Raw genomic sequence first — 19,383 nt, 5'->3', positions numbered from 1 at the left:
CAGTACCTATTTTATTTACTACTTTGTAGCTACTCAGAAAATACTTGTTGAAAACGAATGATTGCGGTGACTAGCTGCTTAAAAACTAGCTTCTTGCATTTGTCCTTCTAATGCCACTTTTCAGACCATTTGTATCATATTGCTTATGATTTGGGAGCTAGAATAGGGAATTAACAGGGATTGAATGTAAAATGCCAGGCAGGCATTGTGCAGGGAGTGTATCCTGTACTGATTCAGTTAATCCTCAGAGCAATTTATGAATGTTTTACTGTTACATTTTATAATTGAGGGTGCTGCTGTTCAGATATTAACTATGACTACACAGTGTACTAAGGGCTGAAGCTAGGAATGGGACCCAAGGTTGTCTGACTGCAGGGTCTCTAAAGCACAGCGCATTAGGAAATTCTGTGGTGAGTTTGCTCTTAGGCAGGAAAGTAGGATTTTGGTCACTGAAAAAATGGGAAATGGATCTTACTTGTTCATTCTTCTTTCCTCTTCTCTTTCACCTTTTCACTACTATTAGCTAGTCCTTACAGTCACTGTTCACTCCTCCTGCTCCAGGTGAAGTGAGTGACCTTCACTGTATCCTTGAGAATTCTTTATAATTTTCTACAGCCCTCTTAAAACAGGAAAAAAAAAAAAGTAGCGTTGAAAAGAGCATTAGTGAGGTAGTGTACTATAGGGAGTGTATTTTTATAAATACAGATTTTTAAGAAATACATGCAAATATTTTTTCTTTAGAACAGTAAGTTCAGAATGAACAGCACAGTATGAGATAGTTGACTTTAATATTAATTTTTGTTACTGTTGAAGGTGGTTTAGATAGGAAAGAGAATCGAAAGGAAGTATGTCTTCCTTTTTCTTTTAATATGGGTGAATATGTTAAAATTATTTTTTCTTCTGACATTTCATTTGTCTTCCCTTTTGTTTTTATTATTATTACTGCTACTACAAATTGAGATTATGGAATAAAAGTAGTTAAGGATTCACTGTAATTGTTACAGAAATAGCAATTATAGGTGACTATTGACATATCAGAATTTGTTTTAGTTAAAAACTAATCTGAGTTTTGGAGAAGGCAATGGCAGCCCACTCCAGTACTCTTGCCTGGAAAATCCCATGGATGGAGGAGCCTGGTGGGCTGCAGTCCATGGGGTTGCACAGAGTTGGACACAACTGAAGTGACTTAGCAGCAATCTGAGTTTAAACCATATACACTCTTAAGTTTTTCAGATAATACCATTGTTTTGCTAATGATAATTTCAAGAATCTCACTAGCATCAGTCTGTTAACATAGTGCTATAACTCTTCTTCCATCTTCATCATGGATGAATTTAATTAATGTTTGGAAGATTAAGGTGTGTATTATCAGATATTAGATAACTGAGCATTTATTATCTTAAATGGGTAGTCTTGTACAAAGTATTGGGGAAAGCTCTTTTATTAGATTAAATTAAGGGTAGGCAACCTATGATCCACTACCCAGCTGCCTATTTTTGTAAATGAGCTTTATGGGAACACACCAGAGCCATTCATTTTCCGTGTTACCTGTAGCTGCTTTTGCATTGCAGCAGTGTAGGTGAGCAGGCTCGTACAGATACCATGTATGCACAAATATTTACTATTTGGCTCTTAGGAAAAAGTTTGCTGGCCCATGGGTTACATTAACAACTTCTAATTTCCCATTGTAAACTTCCGTATGTAGTTTTTCACCTTTGCCTCCTTATCTCCTTGTTATTTTTATTAATCACTTTTCTTCTTTATTTCTTTTGTTCATCTATTTTCTGATTAACTGACTCTTCTGTCGTCTCTATTCTGTTACTGATACCACCCGATGATTTTTTTAAAAGATATTGTATCATTCAGGTCCAAAATTTCCACTTGGTTCTTTTTTATAGTTTGTATCAACCTGCTGCTGATTTCTGTCTCTCCCTTCACTTCAGATGGGTCTACCTTTACCTCTTGGAGCATAGTTAAAATAATTGCTTTTATGTTCTGTGCTTGGTAATTCTAGCAAGTAACATCGGAGTCTTTTCAAGATCGGCGTGTATTAATTGTCTTCTAAGAATTGGTTAGATTTGCTTGGTTCTTTGTATGTCAGATAATTTTGGATTGTGTCCTAGACACTAAATGTTAAGTTGTATAAATTCTGAATCATTTGTGGAGTATTTTTCTAGGCAGTCAACCCTGTTAGATTTGATTTCATGTTCTTGATAATTGGTTATATTTTACTGTATTTATATTTTAAATAATTTCAGATTGTATCCTGAATGTTTAAAAATTTGTGTTTTGTAGATTCTGGGTCCTTTACAATCCATGGAGAATTGAGATTAAAAGTTTTTTTTTTTTTAATAGACAGTTAACTTGGTTAGGCTCAGGGCTCAAGTTTGTTTTGTGTCTCTTTGGGGGGTGGTTTTAATCTTGATTTGTTTTCAGAGCTTTTAAAATGCTGCTTTGTATCTGTTCCATTTATGTACATCTCTGAGGGTGAGCCTGGGACTTCTATAAGTTTATACAGAAAATTAGAGATCTCCCCCTCCAGTTTGCTTCTTTGGAATTCCGCTAATACTCTCTGACCAACAAGGGGTCTTTCTCCATTGCCTCTGGCCAAGAAGGGGCTTCTGGAGTATCATAGTGCTCTTCCTTTAATTCTGACTTGCTTAATAATTTTCCACCAGTGATTTAAATTAAGATGAAATTCTTATCCTTGTAAAGACTACTACGGAATTTAGATGAAAAAATTGAGTGTCAGATTAGATTTCGAAATGAAATTAAATCGGAATCTGTATGATGAAATTAAATAGGTACAGATGTATTGTGTTTATATTCAAATGATTGATTACTTATAGTTATGTGCAGAATGAATCAGACATGACTTTGTGACAATTTCAGATGGAAAGAAAACACAGGTGGAGAATATTTATTACAGACAGGGTGAATGTATTAATAAGCTTAGTTTTGAAGTAAAGAAAGAAAGCTTATACAAGCCATGGTTGCATTGGTAATAAAAAATTGTCGCCTTTCCACTTTACTCTGACAGGATTATACCACATCTGCCTCTCCACAAGTGGTTAAAAGTTGAGTGTTTTTCCTGGAATAGACAAAAAGATTTATTAATATCAGCGGTGCTCTATTAACAGAGTTTTCCTGTGGAGTAGAGAGTACTCAGTTATTAAATCTCTGCATTTGATGTTAGGTCCTCAGAGCACTAAGGACCTGCCAAGGATAATTTGATGTGTTTCTCATTGTTGATGATTCTTTATTTTGTGAAGTCATTTCTTCTGTTAAATGTGGATTTCTTTGTTATTGTTTTTCTAGTGTACACACATACTTTGACTCATTCCAAGGTACTCTAATCTCCCCTTTGGTGTATTGACAAGCAGTATTGGTCCACTGGTTTAAGTAAGTGTGCTGTGGCTTGGGTTTGTTCAGTGTGGATAGAGAAGGATCTTTCCCAGCTGTTACTGAAGAGAAAAGTTTGTCAGGAGTTGTGTCAAGAAGCTGGCTGAGCAGATTTCCATATTGCATGGTTATTTGGCAGGGTTCAGAATAGTATAAGATCCTGCCATTGAAAGAAATTCAGTTCATTGCACAAAATCAGCTACCCATTTTTCTGTGGGGGTACCTGCTTTATTTATTTATTTTTTTAAGTCACTCAGTCGTGTCTGACTCTTTGCGACCCCATGGACTGTAGCCTACCAGGCTCCTCTGTCCATGGAATTCTCCAGGCCAGAATACTCACGTAGGTAGCCAGTTCTTTTATCCAGGGGATCTTCCCAACCCAGGGATTGAACCCCCAGGTCTTCCGCACTGCAGGTGGATTCTTAACCATCTGAGCCACCAGGGAAGCCCAAAAAGTGAAAGTGAAAGTCGCTCAGTTGTGTCCGACTCTTTGTGACCCCATGGACTATAGAGTCCATGGAATTCTCCAGGCCAGAATACTGGAGTGGGTAGCCTTTCCCTTCTCCAGTGGATCTTCCCAACCCAGGGATCCCAATTCAGGTCTCCCGCATTGCAGGTGGATTGTTGACCAGCTGAGCACCAGGGAAGTCTGTTTATTATTATTACTGTTGCATTAAGTTTCTCTTTGCTATGTAGATTTTTAGGATGGGCCATACTTCTTTTAAGTCTAGTGGACTAAGGAATTCCCTGGCGGTCCAGTGGTTAGGACTTGGAGTTTTCACTACTGGGGCAGAGTTCAATCCCTGGTTGGAACTAAGATCCCATAAGCTGTGTTGCATGGCCAAAAAAAAAATAAATAAATAAATCACTATGTTAAAAAAAAAATGTCTAATGGACTAGATGATGATGATGAAGCATTTTGAGTTCATGACTCTACTGCAGTATTCTAGTGTCTGTGAATAGAATGGTAGACAAAACAAAGTGCTTGCCCCATCATGGAGTTTTAATATTTTAAATACTTGTTCAAGAATTAAATAACAACTTTATTGAGATACTCACGTACAATAAAATTCACCCATTTAAAATGTACAGTTTCTTGACTTTTGGTATATTTACAGACTAGTTTCACTATCACCATGGCCTTATAACCTAATTTTAGATTACTTCCAAAAGAAACTTAGGTACTTCAGCAGGCGTCCCTCCTTCCCCATTCCATCAGCCCTCTCCAGCCTAAGCATCCACTAGTCGCTTTCTTTTATACTTTTTGACTACTTAGCGTTTTGTATACTTTTTTTCACTCGGGGTTCATCCATGTTGTAGTATATATCAGGATTTTCCTTTCTTTTAATTGCCAAATAAAATTCATTGTATGAATACACCTCAGTTTTGTCCATCCATCAATTGATGGAAACATTGTTTCTACTTTCTGGCTATTGTAAATACTGCTGATTTTCCTATGCTATCATAGGAAAATTGTAAATAGGCTGTTGTAAATACTGCTGATTTCCTATGCTATCCTATCAGTTCCTATGCTGATAGGAACGTTCATGTATTAGTTTTGTGTGCACACATTTTTATTTCTCTTACATATATATCTAGGAGCAAAATTGCTGAGTCATTTAGTGACTCTATTGCTTAACCTCTGGAGAAACTCATATAGTTTTATGAATTCTGACAAATGCAGAGTTCTGCAGCCCCGCCATACTGAAAATGAAAACATTCATCACCCAGTGACATTCCTTCAGTGCCTTCTTTTTTTTTTTAATTTTGTTAAAGAATAGTTGATTTACAGTGTTGTATTAGTTTCTGCTATACAGCAAAGTGATTCAGTCATAGATATTCTTTCCATTTTCGTTTATTGTAGATATTGACTCTGGTTCCCTGTGCTATGCAGTAGGACCTTTTTGTCCATTCTATATATTATAGTTTGCATCTGCTAGTCTCAGATTCCCAGTCCATGCCTTACCTCTGCCCCTGGCAACCATGTCTCTCCTCTCTCTCTGTGAATCTATTTCTGTTTTGTAGGTAAGTTCATTTATGTAGTATTTTGGATTCCACATAAAGTAATACAATGTATGTATTTCTCTTTCTGACTTACTTCACTTGATATAATAATCTCTAGTTGCATCCATGTTGCTGCAGTGGCATTATTTTGGTTTTTCTTTTTTTATGACTGAATAGTTTTCCTGTGTGTTGTGTGTGTGTGTGTGTATACACATACCATATGTTTATCCAGTTCATCCGTAAATGGACATTTAGTTTACTTATGTGTCTTGGCTATTGTAAATAGTGCTGCTGTGAACATAGGTTTGCATATTTTTTTGTCTGAATGCATGCCCAAACGTGCAATTGCTGGATCATATAGTGTTATCTCTTTTAAGATAAACTCTTCCCTAGACCCTAGTAGCCCCTATAGATTTGCTTTTGCCAGAGTGTTTGTAAATGGATGCATAGCCATTTTGAGTCTAGCTTCTTTCACTTAATTAGCATTTGAGATTCATTCCTGTTGTTACATCAGTAATTGTTTCCTTTTTGGAACCCTTCAACAGGTGGGAAGGGCTTCCCTGAGAGCTCAGTTGGTAAAGAATCCACTTGTAGTGCAGGAGACCCCAGTTTGATTCATGGGTTGGGAAGATCAGCTGGAGAAGGGATAGGCTACCCACTCCAGTATTCTTGGGGCTCATCTGGTAAAGAATCCGCCGGCAATGTGGGAGACCTGGGTTCGATCCCTGGGTTAGAAGATCCCCTGGAGAAGGGAAAGGCTATCCACTCCAGGCTAGCACTCCAGTATTGCTATCCATGGCCTAGAGAATGCCATGGATGTCCATGGGGTCTCCAAGAGTTGGACACGACTGAGTGACTTTCACTTTCAACAGGTGGGAATGTAAGTTGGTCTGCTGCTGCTGCTGCTAAGTCACTTCAGTCGTGTCCGACTCTGTGTGACCCCATAGATGGCAGCCCACCAGGCTCCCCCATCCCTGGGATCCTCCAGGCAAGAACATTGGAGCTGGTTGCCATTTCCTTCTCCAATGCATGAAAGTGAAAAGTGAAAGTGAAGTCGCTCAGTCGTGTCCGACTCTTAGCGACCTCATGGACTGCAGCCCACCAGGCTCCTCTGTCCATGGGATTTTATGGAGGTTCTTCAAAAAACTAAAAACAGAATTACCAAATATTAACAGCCATTTTTGGGGGGCAGTATTGGTCTTTTTTTGTATATATAAAAAATGAACAAAAACCCTAAGTAGAGTATGTTTCTGGGTAAATTTAAATGTGACTGTCAGGAAATCAATTTGTCATATGTGGTGAGTTGTGTTCTGAGGTAGAAAACCAGAGTCAGAACAAGGTTATTTCTGGCTAAGCACTTGGAGACTAACGTTTCTGTATTTGTTTTTTAAAAAAACGCAATGTAATGGTTCCGGTTGTTAATATTAAAATGATGATTTCCATCAATGTTTAAATCTAAAACACAATGGGAAAGAAGATATATAGGCTTGCAATCTAAAATCAAAACAGCTTAGGGAAACTAATTTTTTTCTGAAATTGGCAAAAACTCTGGATAGAAAAACAGGAAATTGAATATTCATATATTTTGTAGTAGAGGTATTAATGTATTTGATTAAAAAGTGCTGCCTAAGACCTTGCTGAAGATGTTATATACTATAAGGAATAGCTTGCCACTGCATTGACTCTCTAACAATGGAAAAATTCTGAGTTACAATAAGGGATTTTGAACCTGAATTATTAATAATAGCTTAACAGTAAACTGAATTGAAAAAAATATTGAAATTGCTAGTTTTATTTCAATGCACTTTTATTGGCAAAATAGAAACAGCTTTGAAGCAAAATTTGTATTAAAACATTGGTTGTTCAGTCGCTCAGTTGTGTCCAACTCTTTGCCATCCCATGGACTGAAGCATGCCAGGCCTCCCTGTCTTTCTCCATCTCCCAGAGCTTGCTCAAGCTCTTGTCCATTGAGTCGGTGATGCCATCCAACCATCTCATCCTCTGTCGTCCCCTTCTCCCCCTGCCTTATCTTTGCCAGCATCAGGGTCTTTTCTAATGAGTCAGCTCTTCACATCAGGTGGCCAAAGTATTGGAGTTTCAGCTTCAGCATCAGTCCTTCCAATGAATATTCAGGACTGATTTCCTTTAGGATGGACTGGTTTGATCTCCTTGCAGTCCAAGAGACTCTCAAGAATATTCTCCAACACCACAGTTCAAAAGCATCAATTCTTCAGCACTCAGCCTTGGTATCTTTTTTTTTTTTAATCATATTCTGTCATAGATTCCTCAGTTAAAGTAGGAGTAGATATGTCCATATTGTTTAGGTTTGAGAATACAGTTTCTGTTTTGCTTTTGTCCATACCACAATTACTAAAGTTGTGGCCTTAGATTTCTGTAGTTGCCAGTTTGGATCATTCAAGGTGTTCTTTTTGGGATATTTTGCATGTTTGGTGCCTGTACTTGAGAATGTCAAATTCTAATTCATTTTTATCTATTTTTATCTTTTCTTATAGCATAGTTTACCCACTCCAGTGTTCTTGCCTGGAGAATCCCACCGACGAGGGAGCCTGGTGGGCTGCCATCTCTGGGGTCGCACAGAGTCGGCCATGACTGAAGTGACTTGGCAGCAGTAGCAGCAGCATGGCATAGTTTCATGCTTGGGTTTGAGATGCTCTGTCTTTGATGCTGTTTAGGTAAATAGAAATCATCTGAGGATGCTTTACTGCTGTCAGCTGAAGGCTTCATTCTGGAATTTGCTTCTCTTACTTTCCTACTGTCTGTAGTAGTACAGCTCTCACCCTTATCTTTTATGACGATTTTCCCAGCATGTTGCTACTGCTGCTAAGTCACTTCAGTCGTGTCCGACTCTTAGCGACCCCATAGACGGCAGCCCACCAGGCTCCCCGGTCCCTGGGATTCTCCAGGCAAGAACACTGGAGTGGGGTGCCATTGCCTTCTCCATGCAACCATTACCATAGTCAATTTTAGAACATTTAATCACCTTGGAAAGAAACTTATACCTCTTGACTACCTCAGTTCATATGTCAATTCATATCTCTCCATTCCTCCTAGTCCCAAGCAATCGCTAGTCTTTCTGTCTTTATAGCTTATTCTGAACATTTCATAAAAATTACATAAGAGGTAGTATGTTGTGATTGACTTCCTTCACTTAGCTGTTTGCAAGGTTCATCCGTGTTGTAACACGTACAGTTAGTACAGTTGCCCCTGGAATAACATGGATTTGAAGTCCCTGGGTCTGTTGTTTGTGAACTTTTTCCAATAAAGAGCAGACTACTACCCAGTCCTTGGCTGACTGGATCAGAGAATGTGGGCCTGGGGACGTGGGGGCCAGCTGGGAGGTTATAAGTGGGCCTTGCCTGTGCTGCTAGGTCGACGTCTGTGACCCTCACATTGTTCAGGAGTCAGTCGTATTCCATTTCTTTTTATTGCTAAATTGAATTCCACTATATACTGCATTTTGTGTAGACTCTATTCATCAGCTGATTTGTTTCCACCTTTGGCTATTATAAATAATACTGCATATATGTATATAATTATTTATGCACAAGTTTTTCCAGGACATACTATACTGTGTATATTCTACTCACTTGAGTGAAGTTGGTGGGTCATAGTGCAACTTAATGTTTACACTTCTGAGGAAATGTCAGGTGGTTTTTCACGGTGGCTGTATTATTTCCTATTATCACCAGCAGTATATAAGGGCTCGGGTTTCTGCGTACTCTGGCCCACACTGGCCACACTTTTCACTGTAGCCTTCCCAGTGGGTATGAAGTGGTGTTTCATCATGGTTTTGATTTGCATTTCCCTGGTGACACTGAGCATCTGTTCATGTAGTTTTTAGCTATTTGTATATTTTCTTTGAAGAAATGTCTGTTCAGATCTTTTGCCCATTTAAAAAGTTGGGTTGTGTTTTAGTTGTTGAGTTGTAAGAATTCTTTATACTTTCTGGATAAAAGTCTCTCATCACACATATTCTTGCTTGCAAATGTTTTTCCGATTCTGTGGGTTGTCATTTCACTTTCTTGATGGTATCTTTTGAAGTATGAAAGTTTTATTTCTGTTGAAGTACAATTTATCTGTTTTTTTTTTGTCTTTTTTTTTTGGTTGCTGTTCTTTTGGTGTCTGTCATACCTATGCAATTCATTGCCACATATGTGGTCATGTAGATTTATTCCCTTATTTACCTTTAAAAGGTTTATACTTCCTAGTTCTACATTTAGGTTTTTAATCCACACTGGAGTTAAGTTTTGTGTATGTTGTGAGGTGAGCATCCAGTTATTTATTTGTTTATTTTTTGCCTTTGTCTATCTAGTTGTCCCAGGAGGTGATGGTTAATCAGTTTCTATATGTGACAGATCTGAAAAACTCAAAAAGAATTTTGTACATTCTTGAATTATTTTTTAAAACATTCTGAACGAATCTGGATCATTTTCTGTATCATAAACAGTGACACAGGATTTTTTTTTAGAATTAAAAATTATGTAGACTGTGTTTATTCACTTTAGTGCATTTACTTTTTAAAGCTAGGTTTAGTTTTCTTTTGTTAGGGTTGTTTTCAAAATATGCTGGTTTGTTTAAATTGTATTTCTTTAATTTTTGAAAGACATATACCTGATGGGTCAGAACTAATATTAAAGGGAAATTTCCAAAGCCATCTGTATTTGAAACAATGTTTGTTTTGAGAAATCGTGTGTGGTATCTTGTGAAATACAGTATAGTTCAGAAATTTTGCCCTTATTCTTGTATGTTATAGAAGTTATCCTTTTCATTATCAAAAGTAGGTAGAAATGAGAAAGTAAAGAAAGCATAGATCAACTAACGTAACTATTTTGCCTTAAAGGTTAAATAAGAATGCAGAAAAGATCTTTTCGTTTATTTGTATCTGTTGAAATTAGTTGCCTGTGTCTTCTCTAAAGCAGTGTTTGTGCAAAGGAATTTGTACCCTTGCTTTCTTTTGCAATGAGACAGTGTTAACTTGAGGCTGTTACTTTAAGAATATTGCTTATGCTGCGCATCAGGATAGCAGCTTTTCTTATAGTGTTGTGGGGCAGAGTTTAGGAACATTCACCTGGGAATTGTAAATGGACTGTTCGTATTTCAGCAAACTGCAGGAGTATTTCTATTGACTTTCACTGCTTGTTTCAGCCACTTGTTTTCTGATTTGTCAAAATCTGCCTTTTGAGGAGGTTCTGACTTTTGAGTCAAACCCGGTTTCAGGTATGATTGCCGTAGATTTAGAAGCTCATCCTGGTGGAGTTCATCATTCTTGAAATGTTAGTAAACATTTGTGTTAAAAATAATTATAGTTCCCCCTCCTTCCTTCATGGTACAGTAGGAAATGTTCAGATCATTATGTAATCTCATAGATCCTTGGATTTCCCTGATGAAATTTGGTCTCTGAGAATTTTTTATCTACCTTATTGACATTTAGTGTGGAGAGTTATGTAGTGAGTACTATAATAATCAGTTTAAATTCTATCGTGTTTTAATGCTCTTTAAGCTTCAAGTTTTGTTTCTGAAATTGATCTTGTTAATTTTTTATTAGAAAGAAAATGGGGAATTAGAACTTTTTTTGCATTTGTATTTCTGCTTAAGTCTTATTAATTCAGCTATTGCATATCAGCTGTCCAATCTTGCTAATGATTATGCTTTTATTTCCTAATGACATAATATAAATCGTAGCAGTTTGAATCACAGAAATGTCAAGTGGTTGTACTATTATTTCAACCACGAGATTTGAAAAATGAAAACAGTGTGTTCTGGAGCATTGCTCATGCGTATTACACACTGCTCGTTGTTTGAATTAGAATTTAAATAGGACTGTGAGGAGCTGTTTGCTTGTTATATTGAGCTGAAAGGCAGGTAAGCATTCAATGATTTATGCTGGAGATATGGAGCTTGATGGGAACTGGTAGTAAACTTTAATATTAAGTTTATTCTGTTGGTAGTTTTCAGAGGGAAATAAATGAAGTGAGTACTCTTTGTGACCAAGGGAAAAGAATGTTTGTTACTGGAACGTTGACCAAATATATGATTGTCTCTTTAGAAGTCTGGTAATCACAGTCATATTGTTAGCCAATGAAGTGACTAGTAGAAATCCTGAGCCTTAACCTTTCCTTGTAAGATGAGAAGGATGGTTCAGCCCTTGGGGCCTACTACTGATAGCTCACCTGGGACTTATCCCGCATGGTGGCAGTTGGCCCTAGCTTGAAAAACAGTAGTTGGCTTTGCAGAAGAAAGAAAGGTTTTATGTTTTCTACCATTCATGTGACCACAATGCAGAACCATAATTCAAAGTAAGTTTTATTTCAGCTAGGAATAGTCTTCATTCTGAAAGAATTGACAAGCTAATAGTAAGGACTTATGCTCTGAAACTTGTTACGCTTATGTTTTCTACATCGTAAATATGTATATAGTTTCTTTGGATGAAGCAGTTCCTTTATGAATGGTTTACCTTTGTTATTTCTCAGTGCAGCCTTTTAAATCAGTTCTTTGTGTGTAGGGGAGGGCCCTTGGCATGGTATCCAGCTGTTGTCTGAGGTTGCTAAATTTAAAGAACTATCTAAAAACTGGTAACAATGTTATTAATATTGAATGACTAAAGCATTGGGGTTTTTTGTTTGGTTTTCCCTCTCTCACCTCAGTAAACTGTTGCAACTTAGATATAAAGAATTTTATTTCTAATGATTCTTTTAGGCCTTGGCAACTTGTAGTCATTCTTACACAGTTATATTTGCAGCTGTCACTTTGTCTTCCTGTTTCACTGAATTAAAAAGGAACATGATGTGAGAATTAATTTGTTGAAGAAAGGATACTGTCTCATTTTGAGTTTATTACATTTGTAGTCTTTTAAAATACATTTAAATTATAAAAATAACTTATTTTTATTGTAGAAAAGGCACATAATACAGTTTTGTAATCCTGTCATCCAGAGATAATTGCTGTTAATCTTTTGGTGCCACTCTTTTGGTTGTCATTCTTAAAGAGGTGAAATATCACCTTACCAGATAGAACTTAAATCTTTCGGTTTTGAAGCTGAATAAAATGACACTCTTTTGAAGAATATCCTGACAACATGTTGAAATATTTTAAACTAAATTGTGGTGGAGAGCCTCTTTTTTAAAAAATGAAGAGTTGATGGGTAGAGATGGGAAAAGTAGTAGCTAAAATAGAAACATAAGGAAACAGTTGTATATGCCATTCCTGTGTAGTTGGAACAGACTTGGTCTTTGTCAGTAATTTCCACGTTGATGAATTAGTCTTATCTTCCTGAATATCCTGCTTATACTTCCTTAGTCTTTTTCTCTAAGAAGTAAAGGTGGTACAGTCTCATCGTGGGCCTAAAGTTAGGAGGCTTGTATGATTTTTATTTGTTTTGAGTTTCCATGGAATGGTTATCATGGGAATCCCTTTTGGAGAGATTGATCTAATCACATTAGGAAATTTGAAATACTTTGTTTTCCAGTTTCTCTGGAGAAGTAAGTAAGTGGATACCCCCACTAATTGGATGACAAAGCTTGGGTCGGTGACAGGATTTTATGATCGTAATTTGCTCTAACTGCTCAGTTCGTTTTTGAGTTCTCTGATCCTTAACTCGCTCTCCTAGAATTCCTAGAGGACCTGTGCAGCAGCCACTCGAGGACCGAATCTTTACTCCTGCTGTCTCGGCAGTGTACAGCACGGTGAGTACCTACCTCAGGGTTGTTTGTCAGATGCTGTGTGCTTTGCACATGAACCTTTGCTCTGATAAACAGTGTTAGATTGGTACATGATATGCATTTGACTAAAACGTTCAATAAAATCTCAAATAGAATTAGATGTATATAATGTGATGTGAATAGATCTTTCCCCCTGTTATCTTACTGTGAGAAGTCGGTATTGAAAGAAACATTCTGTTAAGGTAGATTGACTCATGCATCTGTGTTTGATCTCCTCCCTTTTCTGCCTTCCATAAATATTGTGGTTCTTCTAAGATACTGAGTTTTAATTTTTTTTTTTTTTACTATTTTCCTTTCAATTTTAATAAATTTTACTTTTTTGCTTTAAATTTTTAATCTTACTTTTTTTCAATCTTTGCATGTAAAAATGCAGAAAGTTTAGAAAAGAGTGGTTTTAATGGGAAGGAATTTAAATATTTATGTTAAATGATTTAAATTCATACATGACTGGAAATTTGAAAGAGAATGAATATAGTAAAATTAGAAGTGGATTTCAGGAATCTTACAGTAAGTCTAGGGAATTTAGGGGAGAATTGTGGAGTTTTTTTATTTTTTGTCTGTGCTGCACTGCTTGTGGGTTTTAGTTTCCTGACCAGGGATTGAACCCAAGCCCTCAGCAGTGAATATGTGGAGTCTGAACCACTGGACAGCCAGGGAATTCCCAGACATATCTTTTTAATGTTTTATTTCATCAAACCATTTATTTCTAGGATAGGGTGCTTTAAAGAAACTCATAATGTAGTGAGAGAATAAAGAATTGTAATCCAACTGATACAATAAAGCAATAATTCTTAACCTGTTTGGTTATAAACTACTTTTAGAATCTGAAAATGGTCGCAGTGCATTCTCCTAAGAAAAGAGCATATACCCAATGTTTGGAATTAATTTCAGAACTTTACGGATGTTCGTCAGACCATTCATAAGACTGTGGTTAAGAACCTTAGTTAGAGATATCAGTTCACTTCAGTCGCTCAGTTGTGTCCTACTGTTTACAACCCCATGTAGCACACCAGGCTTCCCTGTCCATCACCAACTCCTGGAGCTTGCTCAAACTCATGTCCATCAAGTTGGTGATGCCGTCTAACCATCTCATCCTGTGTCTTCCCCTTCTCCTCCTGCCTTCAATCCTTCCCAGCATCAGAGTCTTTTCCAGTGAGTCAGTTCTTCACATCAGGTGGCCAAAGTTAGAGATATGAACATGCTATTATATGCTTCGTTGAGGAAGAGGCAGTAAGGTGGAAGATACAGGACTTTTCTAGACAGAAAAGGGAAGAAAAGGCCTTCTAGGAAGTTAGGAATTAGAGGCATGGTTAGTGGAATGCTAAGGAGTCAGTCATGTGTGGGATGTGTGTTAGGTTTTGTAGCAGAAGTAGAGATGAAGAAAGTGGGTTTTGAAGGTTTTAAGGTCATTCTAAAGAGATAGACCTTTGTTATGTGGGTAATGAGTAAGGTAACTATTTTTTTGGTTTGCTCAAAACGAGTCTCAGTTTACACTTGTATGAATCAGCTGAACCACCTGTTAATTATTTTTTGAATCCTCTACAACTCCTAAAATGGACTCAGTTTGGATGATGAACTGTCTGCTCACTCTACTAATTGGGAACCTTCAACTTACATTAAAAAATAATCTTTAATTTTTTTTCTGACACAGCTTCCTGCAGGCCAGAGTTTGTTTGTTTGTAGTCCTGAGCTTAGGGAGTCTCCCTGGCGATCCATGGTTGAGACCACATGCTTCCATCATAGGGAGCATGAGCTCTGCCCCTGGCTGGGGAGCTAAAATCCCAGGTGCTCCACAGTGTGGCCAAAAAAAAAGTTCTGAGGTTAAAGGCTGTAGAATTTTATCAGGCATAACTCTTTAACATATAGTTTTTTCTAATTTTGAAAGGATACCTTCAACGTTAACTTATTTAGGAAAAATAAGAAAACGAAAATTTCTAGTGATCTTGACTGACTTTCTAGAGGCATCTACTCTAACCAATTTTTGGTATATTTTTTCTTTTTCTCTGTCTTAGGCTTTATATAAGGTATTTTATTCTCATTTGTCACTTTATGTTGTAAGGTTAGCTTTTCCTATGCTGTTTGAAACATGTCTTAAATAATAAATGGTTGTATGTTGTTTTGTTTTAAGAATTTAACATTCAATCAAGGTTTGACAGATTAATTTTTAAGCTTTTAATGTGTGTCAGACACTGTTGTAGGTATTGGGACTATATAGTGAGCAAACTAAACCTGCAGTTCTTATGGAGCCTGTTTTTTTGTGAGATAGAAAAATAGTTAAGTGTATGCATCTGTGTATGTGTGTGAGATATCCTATTGGGTGGTTATAAATGCCTTGAGGCAAACGAGGCAAGCTAAAGGGATAGGGAATAGCTGGACATCCTACTTTAGTTAGGCCTCCCAGGGAACTTTTATCTGAAAACCATGGCATTTAAGTAGAAGCTTAAGAAATGAAGGTGTGCAATTGCAGATTTTAGGAAAAGTGCATTTCTGGTAGAAGAAACAGCAGTGCAAAGGTCCAGAGATGGCCTCTGGGGCATCAGACTATTTTAGGGTACAGACCAGGGCAGAGACTTTGGATTTTAATGTAGATACGATAGAAAGCCATTGGAACTTTAAGAGCAGAGGAGCTGACTTTTTATTTTTAAAGGTCACTTTGGCTTCTATATAGAGCGTAGACTGATGAGGCTAGGTGGCTGTGGCTGTGAGGGGGAAGCATGAAGATCACTTAAGAGGTTAATTGTAATACAGGCAAATAATGGTGGCTTGCTGTAAGTCAGTGGCAGTGAAAGAGATGAGTAGTGGAGCTGGCTATATATTTTGAAAGTAGAGTCAGGATGTGATGAGAGCTTGGATGTGGGACGTGAGAGAAAGAAGAGTAAAGGAGGATGTCAGAAATCAGCACTTGAGCAGCTGAGTAGATGAGCATGATACTAGTTACAGAAATGAACGTTGGGTGAGAAATAGGGTCTTTGTTGAGAAAATGAATACGTGTGAACATTATTTATGTGAGGAGTTAATAAGCACTAGGTTGTTTCCATTTTTTCCTATCGTGAGTAATTTATTGAATTTTAACCCTTTTCTGGATTTGGGATTACTGTTACAGAATAACTTTCTAGAAATGCAGTTACTGCGTTAAAGTGTAGACATGGTACGTAAATGAGGACACGTGACTTTGTAAACTTAGCCTTTAGAGAGGAGATAATCAAAATCCTGTGACACAGTCACACTGTTACACAGTTGACATGAATTGCTTTGCATTAAAGTTTTTGAATTTATTTTTGAGTTAGATCAGATTTGACATCTGGTATTAAAAGCTACTGTCATATATGTGGTCCTTCAGTTAATTAAAAAAGTTGGTATGTCAGTTATATGAAATGCATATTCTCAAAGGACAAAGGGTTTTAGGGAGTACAAAGCTACCTTGAAATATGATGTCTGCTTTTTGATCAGTTTTTCCATTTTTAGTAATTCAGATCGCTTCCTCACTCTTACAGTGCTGTGCACATTAACAGTGAGTGGGCGGGTAGTTGACCAGCTGCGTAGTCTCCGCTTTTCTCCACCCCAAGATTATGTATTGGTCTTTAGTCCTCTATTGTCTTGGTCCATTAGGATCATTTCTGTGTCATAAAATAAAGCTAACCTTCAATTCACCTCCTCCTGGCTCAGCATATGGTGCCCGTATGTCACTTTAATTGAGTTGGTTAAATTCCTTGAAAGGTAAAAGATACCTTGACAGCCTTTAAAAATGATACAGTCAAAGATTTCACTCTTTTATGTCTGATGGGGAGGCTGTATGGCATTATGTCAGCCATTTTAGGTTAAGTTTTCTGCTGATATTCAGAGGGGTATCAAAAGTAAGACTCCTATAATGCCTTCAGTTTTACATTTTGGCCTGTGTACTATTTTATTATCATCTGGTTTTTCTGAGTTTCTCCTTGGAACATTTATCAGGGATGAGAGGGATGCTTATGTCATTATTCCTCATTAGCCAAAATTACATTAGGGTGATTGATCATATGAACAAAAGAACAAAAAAGCCAGTATTTTTAAATGCTAGTAAGAACAGTATGTACTATGGTGGAGAGGAAATGATAAAACTAAAGAGGCATGAGCTAGTTTGAAATATATTCATTAATAACTGTCTTATTGGCATGCTTCTTAAGAACAAATTGTGAAGTTTTAGCATATTGTATATTTTCGGCTTATATAGTCAGACCAGCATATCCAAGGGTTCATCATACTTGGATTCAGCCAACCATGGATCAAAAATATTTGGGGGGAAAAAAAAAGATTTCAGAAAGTTCCAAAAGGCAAATCTTGAATATCCATTTGCTGGCAGCTTATCTACATAGCATTTGCATTGTTTTAGGTATTAGTGTAATCTAGAGATGATTTAAAGGATAGGAGAGGATGTGTATGCAAATACGAAGCCATTTGATGTAAGAAACTTGAGCTTCCCGAATTTCACTACCTGTGGAAGGGTGGTCAAGGAACCAATCTCTCTATGATACCTAGTTCAATTCAATTCAGTTCAGTTACAGTCGCTCAGTCGTGCCTGACTCTTTGCGACCCCATGAAGAATTGATGCTTTTGAATTGTGGTGTTGGAGAAGACTCTTGAGAGTCCCTGGGACTGCAAGGAGATCCAACCAGTCCATCCTAAAGGAGATCAGTCCTGAGTGTTCACTGGAGGGACTGAAGCTGAAACTCCAGTACTTTCACTACCTGATGGAAGAACTGACTCATTTGAAAAGACCCTGATGTTGGGAAAGATTGAAGGTGGGAGGAGAAAGGGATGACAGAAGATAAGATAGTTGGATTGCATCACCGACTTAATGAACATGAGTTTGAGTAAACTCCGGGAGTTGGTGATGGACAGGGAGGCCTGGCGTGCTGCAGTTCATGGGGTCGCAAAGAGTCGGCCATGACTGAGCGCCTGAACTGCACTGAGCTGTGTGTGTGTATACATATATGAACAGTATCTTCTTTCTCTGCACAGCTTGTGATAGGCTTTTAGGTTGTTTCCATATCTTTGCCATTGTGAATAATGCTGCAGTTAATACAGGAATGCAGATATCTTTTTGATATCTTGTTTATTTCCTTTGGATATATACCCAGAAGTAGGATTGCTAGATCATATGATTAGCACATTCTAAGGCTTGTATTACTTTGAAAGATCATCTTCAATTTTACAAAAAATTTTAAGATAGTCTAGATTGAGTATGTTTCATCATTTCCTTGCTCTTCCTGGACTCATATTTTACTAATACCTTCAAGTTTTACTTTCATAAAAAACTGTTTCTTACCCATCACTAGTATTAGCCTCCTTTCTTTAGATAAATCTCAGAATCAGCATCATTAAATATTTATGAAATCTAGATGCCACTAAATCTGTATTTTTTGTCTTTGTTAAAAATAGGTATGTTAATTAGACCCAGTCTATTTGCTGTATCGCCTTTCTTTCTAAATGTAGAATTGTTAACTATTGTAATAATTTAAGACATTTTTGAAGTTACTTTTCTGCAGCATTAAAAATACAGCTGAAAAGGCTCTGACTTCTTGGAGCTTGCTTTCTGGGCATAAACACATAGATGTGGTAGAGTTATTAAGGATATTGAGACAGTTCAGTAAATATTTATTGAATAATAATTGTGTGCAAGTTTTTGTGTCAGATAATCTAGGTTAACAGTGGTAGATAATATGATCCTTATCTTTAATAAGAGTTTTCATTTTATCACATGAGATGGGTAATACATTATTTGAAGCTCTAGAAGTTACGAAGTGCAGATGGGGAGAAAGTTTGGACTGTCTACTAGGAGAAGGTGAAGAAAGGTGAACATATTCCAGTTAAATCTTTTGAGATGGATGAGAATTCTACTCTGTAGTGCAATGAGTCGTGAAATGTACAGTTAACTCATTAACAAATGGGGTTTAGGGGCACCCACTCTCCACGCAGTTGAAAATGCACAGGTGTATATATACCTGGGTATATAAAAATTGAGCAAATCTGGTCAGAGCAGTTCTTCCTGAGGAAACTGACAGAATATAGAACATTTTCTTCATTATCATCACTAACACTTGGTCAGTACTAACTGTGGACCAGGCTCTCTTCTAGCACTTCGCTTGTATTAATTCATTTAATCCACATTACAGAGGTATGAGGTAAGTATATCTCCTGTTGTAGTTGGGCATTTATTAGTAGTTACTGTGCCCCTGGCAGTGTGCAAAGTGCTGTACAT

At 37.1% G+C, this 19,383-nt stretch overlaps 1 protein-coding gene across 48 annotated transcripts in view; it reads left to right on the top strand.

Moving 5' to 3' along the window:
- EIF4G3 (eukaryotic translation initiation factor 4 gamma 3) overlaps positions 1-19,383 on the top strand; it is a 354,136-nt gene that overhangs the window by 72,496 nt on the left and 262,257 nt on the right. For 45 of the 48 annotated variants that reach the window (XM_086326700.1, XM_086326656.1, XM_086326966.1 and 42 more), the window contains one exon: positions 13,034-13,109. In XM_086326700.1, coding sequence (XP_086182826.1) covers positions 13,034-13,109 — 76 coding nt within the window. Of the gene's footprint in view, positions 1-13,033; positions 13,110-19,383 lie in introns of those variants that run through there. The other 3 variants (XM_086326822.1, XM_086326853.1, XM_086327041.1) reach the window with 3 other exon arrangements.

This window comes from Bos grunniens, chromosome 2, assembly GCF_055505025.1.
Source record: "Bos grunniens cultivar Pamir isolate PY7600 chromosome 2, Bosgru_T2T1.0, whole genome shotgun sequence".
NCBI lineage: Eukaryota > Metazoa > Chordata > Mammalia > Artiodactyla > Bovidae > Bos > Bos grunniens.
Note: the sequence above shows the minus strand (reverse complement) of the source record. Positions and strands in the feature narration are given on the sequence as shown.